Here is a 10,715-nt window from a genome sequence, read left to right as displayed (position 1 = left end):
TTCGTTTTAAAAAACGACGTCCCTCTCCTCCTCTGTCTCCACGGAACTGCAAATCTGAGAGGAACTACACCACATAGAGCAGTGGTTATTTCTTGAGGGTAGGATCAAGAAGGGGATTTTAAGGCAACACTTTTCTTGGTTTTCCTCATCTCCAATGAACCTGTATTATCCTTAACTGAAAATTTTTCTGAAAATATTCTTTAAAATATATTGGGTAAGGTGCTTCCACTTGGAATCAACATATCCTGTTTTGTCAAGAAAACGGATTTTCTTTTTTTTTTTTTAAGATCCTATTTATTTATTCATCAGAGACACAGAGAGGCAGAGACCCAGACAGAGGGAGAAGCAGGCTCCCTGTGGGGAGCCCAGTGTGGGACTCAATCCTGGGACCCCGGGGTCATGCCCTGGGCTCCCCCAGGTACCCCGGATATTAATAGTTTCTAAGTTAAACTCCCCTCGTTTTTGAATCAAACGTTCCCCAACATGGGTCACACTATAAGGGAACTTCCTCCGCTTCTTCTTTTCCAGCACTGAGATGCCTTGAGTTTTCAAGAACAACTTGAGCATCCCAGCTCTTTCCTTGAGCAATAAAACCCTTAAAGCAGAGAGGGCCCTGGGGGCTTGTCCCAGGCTCGGCAAGGCAGGTGGGGCAGGGCTGGGTCCCGCACTGGAGCCCGGAGCGAGAAAGAAAAAGACACACAGAGGTTAGAGTTGCACTGGGTAAAGTCAAAGGCCAGAGATAGGGAGCAAACGCACCCTGGGTGACAATGACACGTTTAGAAAGGTCTCCTAAATTCATGGTACATTATGGATCATCTGTCAAGAGACAAGCACCCCATTGGCTGGGGTGTAACTATTAGGCACCCTCTTCCAGAACTCTCCGGAAGATGAACCAACCCCCGGGGCGGGAGCCAGCAGGAGGTGTGCAGCAACCTGGGGGGGGGGGAGCTTTGGGAGAACTTTGAGGCTGCCGTGGGGGCTCTGAGTGTGCACGGTGCCCTGCTGCAGAGAACACCCTCTGCCTTCTGGCTCCGGCCAGCTCTCTGACGTCCTATCATGCAAGTCCTGACACAGAGGCTTAGTCTAGGTTCTTCGGGAAATGCCACTCTCTTCCTTCTGAGACTGGCTTCTCACCTCCAGGTCTGTGTCACTGCCTCAGGGGCAGCCTTTGCTGCCCACCAGGCTCAAGGTGGCTTCCCCTCAGCCCATCCCTGCCACCTGCGCTCACCTTCCTTATAATCTTCTCACCTACTTAACGCTCATCTTACTTGATAATTATTATTTCAAATCATTATTATTTATTTACCTGTTTATTATTTGCTGTCCCACAAGAAACTGTGTGCCTCTGGAGAAAGCCTGTTTGTGCCCAATGGGACCCCCATCTCCTTCTGTAGGACCGGCAGGGAGTGAGGGGCATGCAGGCCTGGGTGGGTGGAGCATGACTGGCTTCCCCTCACCTCTTTTGGCCCCCACCCCGCGGAACTTACACAGCACGTCCTGGGAAGGGCTTCCACCTGTTCTGGCTTCCAGGGACCACCCAGGTGAAGCCTTTACACCCTCCGGCAGGCAGGGATCTGTAGGTACTCGGGGAAACCAAAGGTCTCTCCCCAAAGAACGGATGTATACACTCAAAACTCTGCCTACAGCCCCGGGGGTGGGGGTGGGGGTGGGGGTTCTGGAGACTTCCACCGCCACAGGTAAAAACTGGAGGCTCAAGAAAAATGAAGTGGAGACGGGGAGAGACTGGAGACTGGAAGCCACGAAGTCTTAGGAGAGGCATCTTAAGACCAGGCCCTAGAAACCGTCTGTCCTCGGGTTGCAGGGTTGAGAGGAAAGCAAGGAAGCAAGCAAGCAAGGAATCGTGGCCCGCAGTCGCCTCCGGTTCCGCTCTCCAACCGCTCCCCCGGCGGATTAGGCCCACCCGCCTCCGCCACTTTCCCCAGGTGCCCGCGCAGACGCACGATTCTCAGATGAAGGAACGACTCGCTCCGGGGCAGAATCCAGCCCCTCGGGGCTCGGGCTCGGGGCTGCCGGGTGCCCGCGGTGCAGAGGCCCGGCAGGTGCAAGTGCACCTGCTGCCGCCTGCGGGGCGCCGCCGGGAGCTGCGGAGGAGGCGGGGGGGGGGGGGGGAGGGGAGGAAGCGGAGGGGAGGGGAGGGGAGGGGAGGGGAGGGCCGGGAGGGAGCGGGGAGCGCGGGGAGGAGTCTGCCAACTTTCAGGTCGAGGGCATTGTGGGAAGCAGCCCGGGTCTGCGGGCCGCTCACCTGTCGGCCGGGCTCCCGCGCTCGCCTGCGCCCCGGGCCCCCGCGCCTCCCCGGCGGTCCGCGCTCGGCTGGGGGCGGAGGCCCGGCCACCATGGTGAGTGACGGGGGGGCACCTGCTGCGGCCGCGGGAGCCGCCGCCCGACGGGACACACGCTCGCCGCCCCCCGGTGGGCGCGCTCCTCCCTTCACTCCGCGGTCCGCAGGCGCGGGGTCGGGGTTGGGGTCGGGGCCGGGGTCGGGGCCGGGGCCGGGTTGGGGTCGGGGCCGGGGTCGGGGTCAGGGACCGGGTTGGGGTCGGGGCCGGTGTCGGGGTCGGGGTCCGGGTCGGGGCCGGGGTTGGGATTGGGGGTCGGGGTCGGGCCGGGTTGGGGTCTGGGTCGGGGTTGCGGTCGGGGTTGGGGTCGGGGGTCGGGGCCGGGGTTGGGGTCGGGGCCGGGGTCTGGGTCTGGGTCGGGGCGGGGGTCAGGATCGGGGCCGGGGCCGGGGCGCGGCGGACCTGTGCTGGGGCGGGGGCTGCGTCCTCGCAGCAGGAGGAGGGAGGCGCGGGGGGCGCGTCGTCTACCGGGACACTAAGCGCTCCGGGGCGACACGGAGAGCCCGAGCCCGCGGCCGGGGCGCAGGCTGCAGAGGCGCCCAGGGAGACCGCGCAGGGAGGCGACCCCTGGGCACCGGGTCGAGGCCGGAGCCGCGGGGGCGGGACCCAGAGGGCGGGCGGGTGGAGCCTCGGCGCGCACCGGCGGGGCCTGGGGCGGGGCGGGGCGGGGCGGGTGTGAAGAGGGCCCGGGGGAAGCTGGGGGCCGCAGCCCTGCCCCGGCGACAGGGACCCGCTGCACGGCCCGGCGGTACTTCGGGCGCCTCGGCCTGCCCTGGGGCTGCGGTGGCCGGAGCTGCGCCCTGCGCTCCCGAGGCCCCTCACCGCCCGCGTCCAGGGCAGATGCGGGGCGCAGGGCGGGGCCGCGGGGCTCACGGGGGCTCGATCCTGGAGGTTTGCTGCCCGGAGCAGGGCCGCTGCTCCCCCGGAGGCTTCCCGGGAGGACAGCGCGATGCCGAAAGGAGGCCGTAAATGATGGAGCAGCTCTGCCGCCTTGCTCGGCTCGCTCGGGTTTCCCAGGGAGCGGGGGACAGTGCGCCCGGCTGGCCACTGCCCGAAGGGAGGGTGCGCTAAGGCCCGGCATGGCCGAGCAGCCCACCGCGGCCTCCGCCTCCTGCAGGGCAGCATCCTTGCTCCGGACAGCACTGGCTGCGCAGGGTTGTTGGTGCTTGCGGGTGTCACACGATCAGGTGGCCAGAGGTGTGTGGAGTCCCCAGGCCTGTCCCCCAGGCCTTCCCCCACAGCAGCGCTCCTGTTCTTGCTCTTCTGGAGGCCGCCGGGCCCTCGGCCTCCGACCCCCTCTCCGGCAACCTTGCAGCAACCAGATGACACTAGTGTTAGCTCCTTGCCGTTACCTGCTCCGGCCTGTTTCAGCCCGAGTCTCTGGACAGTCCCCTTGACCTCCCCGCGCGACAGCTTGCTCCTCTGTGAAATGGGGATAGAAACTGTTCCAAACTGGTAAGAAGGGGTTCTGCAAGTGCAGTCTGAGGGATCTGAGGAATCCCTACAACTTGTCACAGGTCCACAAGGTCCAAGTATCTTCATAACGGTTCTTAATAGCACTGGGAGATTTTTTGCCTTTTCCACATTCATTCCCATGTGACTGTATGTGGACCTTGCTTGAGGCTCACACGCCCTGGGATGGTGTGACACTGTGAATGCAGAAGCAGCTAGGGGTGTCCGGGTGTCCTCTGTTGAGCCAGACATTAAGGAGATTTGAAAAATTATAAAATAGTGCCACTCTTTTCAGTAATTTTTTTTTTGCTTTAGAAAATATTGTTACTATTCATTTAAAAAGTTATTTCTGTTAACATGTAATAGTATTTAAAAATGAGTTGGTGAATATGTAAAAAATTTTTTTCCCATTTAAGTGCATATTTAATATTATTTAAATGCATATTACAGTACATACCAAGGGACACAGCCTACGAGAATAGAAGGCCTTTGGGGCTATTTTTAAGAGTGTAAAGGAGTCACAGGTTTGGTGAGTTAATGCAAGTGAATGCATGTAGAGCTTTGCCCACCGTAAGACCGCAGGGATATGACACCTCATCTGTTACTCCTGCCGTGCGTTAGGGGAGAACAAGTGACCCTCCCTGTTGCCCAGCGGCTTGACTTTTGGGCAACGACCACTGTGTGACTTTCTGTCTTTTTTCTTGCTCTGTTCCTGGGTCTTGCCAGCTCTCAAGACTTTAGGAAACTGAAAAGCGCTCGCAGCATCCCGCCTGATACCTCCACACAGGAAATGGTTCTTCATTCCATTGTGACAGTGGTCCAGGTTTCCGGCCCAGAGATTTCAGACCTCGTGCTTCTTGGGGCTGTGTTTGTATCTGTACTATTTTGTAGGAATCAACTTTGTACTTCTGCACCCTTTGTTTTAGAAACCTCTGCCATGGAAAACAATGTAGGGCTATTGTGTTTCAGGGACTCCTGTGGTTTCTGACCCCGGGTGTAGTTAAACATCTTAGTGGGAAGCATTTACCATTGAATGGTCAACAATGTCAATGGAAAAAGGAGGATTTTCTTTTATTTGTTTTCCTGGAAGAAGATAACAGTGGGGATTTAAAGGGTAAAGTTTGAAAGGCTTTGAAGACACCTTTAGTAAAAATGCAAGTGGACTTTGCTTTATGCTGTCTGCATGCTTCTGAAAAGTTGAAGTGACTCTTAAAACCACATTGTGAACGAGAGTGGAGTTACCAGTTGAAAGACACTCATGTGGTGCCCCATTTCTGAAATGTGAATCATTGTCATCTTGTGTTACAGATCCAGTTCTCATAATGTATGCTGTTTGTCTAAAATGAGATAGACTTACAGTAAAAAAAAAAAATCAAAAATTTTCTTGTGTGATTTTAAAACTTGATAGTTTGAAACAGCATGAGTGCCCTTCTCCTCAATCAAGAAATTCAAAGTTCATGTTCGTTCCTGATCCTGGAAACAGGGAAGAGGAAGAGGAGTTGTAGAGGGTGGGAGAAATCTAACTGTGAACCCGTCGATCCTGCAACGATCCCCCTCTCCCCACCCCCAGTATCTCACTGTAGTTGTCCAAGGCTTAAGTGAATTGTCATAAGCGTGTATTTTGGCAATTTAAGGTCTAGGTTGAGGGTGAGGCAGTTTGTTGCAGTAATGCGTCCTTTCCTGTTCTGAGGCCTGGGTTGGGCTGCTGGCCAGAGGTCAGTGTGGCATAGAGGGGATTGGGAATAGAGGGAGCTGTCCCTCTGTGGTGTTCGTTTGTCCCCAGAGGGAGAAAGGTGTCTCAACAACACCGGTGAGACTTGTATTTACCCCTGCCTGTTGGGATTGTTGCTTTTCGAGTTTCCATTACTGGCTTCTGTGGCGAGTCCCATCAACAGCTCACAGTTTTTATACAGCAAGCAGGTCACTAACAGCAGCTGGAAGGAAATGGTCAGCAGATTGTGTATTTGCCACAGGGTATTTTTAAAAAAATATTTTATTTAGGGACACCTGGGTGGCTCAGCGGTTGAGCAGCTGCCTTTGGCTCAGGTCATGACCCCCGGGTCCTGGGATCGAGTCCTGCATCAGGCTCCCTGCAGGGAGCCTGCTTCTCCCTCTGCCTGGGTCTCTGCCTCTCTCTCTGTGTCTCTCATGAATAAATAAATACATTTTTTTAAAAAAGATTTTATTTATTTATTCGAGGGGAGAGGCAGAGGGAGAAGCAGGCTCCCTGCTGAAAGGGAGCCCGACAATGACAATGCCTGACAATGCAGGACAGCGCGGCCCTGGACCCCAGGACCCTGGGATCACGACCCAGGTGAGGCAGAGGCTTAGCTGACGGACCCCCAGCCCCCTGGCACAGGGTGATTCCGTGTGTGTCCTTTTGGGCCCCATGAATGACGTCATTATGGACTAAGACATAATAGATGACACTAACTCCCCTCCTCTTCATCCCCCCAACACAAACAAGGAGACTCCTTGAAGAGCCCCCAGAGATGAGCATGTGGGGATAGCTCCGGGGGTCATTTGTTCGATATTATTTTGTTGTTACCCCGACCAGAGGTTCTCCCAATGAGAGACGTCACAGGGGTTACTTCTTTCCTGGGACTGGTCCCTCATAAGGTCTCCTTTCTGGCACATCTTGTTCTTCCCTGATGGAAAATTCTTTGTTCTCTGTAAAGTATCCTCGCTATTTACCAAGGAGCAACTCCCCCTTGACCGCCCGGATCCCCCAGATGGTGTGATTGAGAGGAGGGCGCAGGAACCAGAGGCACAGCCCCTCCTTGATCGCCCGCACCCGAGCAGCCAGGGGAAATGGGTGAATCCCGGGGCTCCTGAAAGCAGGACACATTGTGCATTTGAGCTGTGATGCGGGAGTGCTGCAAACTATTTACAGGAATGCAGGGCCCCTGACTATCTCGAGGAAGCTGGCCTCCAGAAATCTCCAACAGAGCCGCAGACCTGAGCACTCAGACCTGGACTGGCTTCCTAACTGGTTTGTGAATCGTGCCTGGGCGAAAATAATACAGGCCTTCATTAGTCTCTCAGCGTGACAGGGCGCAGAGCTAGAGTCGCTTTGGTCTGGAACGAGGGCGTTCAGGATTCTGTGCTTTAGGATCCTCGCTGGATCTCTTCTAGCAGGACTTCAGGGCTGGTAAGAAATGACAGCAGTGCGGTGTGGGTCAGTGGATGCTGAAACTCTACAGGAACCTTCTTTCCACACTGGGTCATTGAAGGGGGGAAACTAAGGCTGTGCGCGTGGCTTGGAGCTGAGGAGCTTGTACTCATTCTTGTAGGGAGGAGACAGCAAGGGACAAATGCGACTCATACAGATGGCTTTAGATTTAAGAAACTTCTCTACACAAAACCAAGAGTGCATTTGGGTCCAAGATGCAAAATGCTTACCAACCTTAACGATAAAAACCTCAGAAATAGCTTGTTTACGGCTAGCTGCCTGGGACCAGCGCACCACACCTCAAGGCTACCTGCCTTTTTATGCGGTTCCCGTTATTTCGGCAGAAAAAGTTGAGAGATGGTGTTCTGAGGCAGGGGTCAGAAAAGTTTTTCTGGAAAACCAAATACTTTGTGAGTATTTTGGGTCCTAGAGTCTGTGTCCCTGTCACTCTTCTGTTACAGAGTGAAAGCAGTCATGGGCAAGATGCAAACAGGTGTGGCAATATTCCCATAAAACTTTATTTATAAGAGCAGGTGGAGGGCCAGCACTGGGCTCTCCCTTGTGGTTTGCTGACCCATGTCCTAAGGTGACTTCCATGAATTCACTGTGGATTTGGCAAATGAATCGGGTAGCCGCCCTCTGGTAGGCGTGCTCCGGGGAGGATGGCACCCAGTACAAAATGAAAATGAGGACCCCTTGTTCGGAAATTCTTGATCACGGTGACTGCGGAGCATCAGACCAAGTCCAGGATCCTTCTGAACTGGGGGCTCCAGGTAAGAACCCTGTGTTCATGGAAACTAGCCCTGGGCCTGCGCCCCAGGCGTTGTGTTTCGTCCACCAGAAGCTCACGCTGTCCAGGAGCCTGTGTTCTCGGTGGGAAGTTCTCTAAACTCTCGGAATACTCTGTGCCAATCACACAGGGGAAGAAAGGATAAAGCGTTGGCGAGTCATCGTCATCGCATTTTTTACTGCACGGACGTCACAGGCATTTCTGAGGCTGGCGATGTGGGGACCGGTGGGGGCGTGTGGACTGGGGCAGACCCGCCTTGGTGGCTACTTCAGGCCCTGCCATTTCAGCGCTCTGTGGCCTGAGGACGTGGGTCCCTTCATTTCCACCCTCGGTCACCTTGTGACCCGGTCCTGGCTGGACAGAGTCCAGCATCCGTATCCCAGGCCTTGTTCCCAGAGCGGAGCCTGGGGGGCGGGACACCCTGGCTTCCCCAGCCCCTCGCAGGTTCGCCCTAAGGATCCAGGTGTGGTGTAATTTGCCAGCGTACATCCTGTACGTCAGGGCCCCATGTGTGTGACATAAGGCAGATGTGCCAGGATCTAAGCTGGAGGCTTCCAGGAGGATATGCAAGCAGCAGCGATTCTTTCTGGGAAGGGCTCTAAGCATCTGGTGTGGTTAATTTTCCCTTTTTATTACATGTTCTATCAGACCATGCAGTTTTCTCCATTTGAATGTTGTCTCTTCTGAATTATGTGAAACATGACTTTAAAATATTTTGCCATTTTCATTACTTCTCCAGCAAAACTCTCTGTCTTGTTTTCCCCTGAGTTTCGTAACTTCTGAAGGTTGGATGTGTCTAGAATCGGGATGGAAGCTGAAGTAGTTCCCTGAAAACAAACACACGCACACGCACGCGCACAGAGGCTTCTGGAACTTGGGCTCTGGGCTAGACGTGTAGGTTTCTGTTCGCACCTTGCTCTCATCTGAGAACCGAGAATAGCCGAGGGGAAGAAAATGTGCTTCATCTTTCTCATTTCAGCGACCCTGAACTTTTTTTTTAAAGATTTTATTCATTTATTCATGAGAGACACACAGAGAGAGAGAGAGAGAGGGGCAGAGACCCAGGCAGAGGGAGAAGCAGGCTCCGTGCAGGGAGCCGGACGTGGGACTCGATCGCGGGTCCCCAAGATCCCGCCCTGGGCTGAAGGCGGCGCTAACCCGCTGGGCCACCCAGGCTGCCCAACCCTGGAGGTTTTTGGTCACAATGTGGAATGTCTCTAGTCCCTTCAAGGACGCAGCCGTTCAAGTACGAGTTGGTTCTCAGACCCCCGGGGTCGGGCCCTCAGCTTTCCGTTCCAGAAGCAGCCAAATGTTCCAGCGACTTTAAGAAGTCACGTCCCTGAAAAAGTGAGGAAGGCCCCACCGCATGGGGCATCGGATTCCCATTACCGCCCAACTGTTCTGCCCCCAGTTCCAGGGTCGCCCCCCCCCCACCAGCTTCCTTGCCTTCCCTTAAAAAAGGGAAAAAAAGGCATCTGCTCTTCATGATGCAGGTGAAACGATAAAAGGCTTGGAAACATGTTTCTTTTGAGAGAAGTGTTGGGATGTCATCGCGGGCCGTGGGAGGACAGCCCCTGCTCCCCGCGGAAGGGGCACCCCGCGCCTTGCAGCCCGGCCTGCGCCTCCATGTGCCCCCTCGCAGAGCCCCGGCCGGCAGCCGGTGTGTCCGGGACAGGATGAGACGAGAGGCACGCGGCCCCGGGCCTGTGTGTGAGCCCTGTGACCTGGGGCGCTTTGCTTGGCCCCCTTGCACGGGCCCGACTTCCTCAATTTACCTGAAGATTGAACAAGATAACCCAGTGCAAGCCCTTGGCATGCGGCCTCGCACCTAGAGCGCATTCCATCCACATTAACTAGGTGATTTTTTGTTTAAAGAGAAACAGAAGAAAACAAAAAACAAACCCAGCAAGATGTTTAAAAATGGCTCATCAGTTGTGTTTTCCACGCCCTAGGAAACTTATTTGAACCAAAGAACTGAAAGAAACAAAACAGCCTAGACTGTAAGCAGCAGGGAGGTGAGAGAAGGTGTCAGGGCTACTGCACTATTACAGTGTTTCTCCACTGAGGTTCAAAGCCCAGCGTGTATATGGGATGGGACATTTTTCTGTTATTGCTTAGACTAGTATTTTCAGTTTCTTTATGAAGAAGCCAAGTCCTCTGATCTAAGTACACTGCGGATGAGGCCTACCTTTCAGACTTTCTTTGGGCCTCATGACATGCATGCTTGAAGGGTTCAGATTATCCATCCACTCTACATCCACAGTCGTGGTAAAAATCTAAGGGGGAAGCGACTATATAACAAGGGAGGTCCATCTCTCAGCTTGAACCTGAACTTTTCTTTTTTTTTAATTTTTAAAAAAGATGTTATTTATTTATTCATGAGAGACCCAGAGAGAGGCAGACACACACAGGAAGAGGGAGAAGCAGGCTCCCTGGGGGGAGCCCGATGCAGGACTCGATCCCGGGTCTCCAGGACCACGCCCTGAGTGGAAGGCAGATGCTCAACCGCCGAGCCACCCTGGGGCTCCAAACTTGAACTTTTCAAAGAGGACGATGGATGTGCCATCTCCCACCTCCTAGCAAATTTCGTTCACGGCTGTAGACGTCGTTGTCAAGGCATAAAGGCCCCGGGGACAGATTTTTTTAATGAGTGCCAGGTAGGCTGCATTAGGGAGAAAATGAAAGTTCTTAATAAACATTTTAAGTGGTCATCACCAGGCAGGGTGCTGCGGGCTGCATCGCAAGCACAGCCTCTTAAACAAAACTGTTCCTGATTATAGAAAAATTCATATTAAGAAAGACCAAATAAGCATCACTGTGAAATACAAATAGGGTCCCAAGTTCTTAATGTTTCATGCAGCTTCATAGGGAGTCATAGGGAAATGTCGCCTGGAAATGCTATCCCTCTATTTCCAGTATCTTTTTGGTCCTTAAGTGATTTGAA

General features: G+C 54.3%; 1 protein-coding gene across 1 annotated transcript in view; it reads left to right on the top strand.

Annotated features, from left to right (window-relative positions):
* The first annotated feature begins 2,247 nt into the window (after positions 1-2,247).
* Positions 2,248-10,715, top strand: part of AP1S3 (adaptor related protein complex 1 subunit sigma 3) — a 49,898-nt gene continuing 41,430 nt past the window's right edge. Inside the window, exon 1 of the mRNA XM_055345009.1 lies at positions 2,248-2,357. Coding sequence (XP_055200984.1) covers positions 2,355-2,357 — 3 coding nt within the window. The 5' untranslated portion in view covers positions 2,248-2,354. The remainder of the gene's footprint in view (positions 2,358-10,715) is intronic.

This window comes from Nyctereutes procyonoides, unplaced genomic scaffold, assembly GCF_905146905.1.
Source record: "Nyctereutes procyonoides isolate TBG_1078 unplaced genomic scaffold, NYPRO_anot_genome, whole genome shotgun sequence".
NCBI classification, from domain to species: domain Eukaryota; kingdom Metazoa; phylum Chordata; class Mammalia; order Carnivora; family Canidae; genus Nyctereutes; species Nyctereutes procyonoides.
The sequence above is the reverse complement of the archived record's forward strand: the minus strand, read 5'-3'. Positions and strand labels throughout refer to the sequence as shown.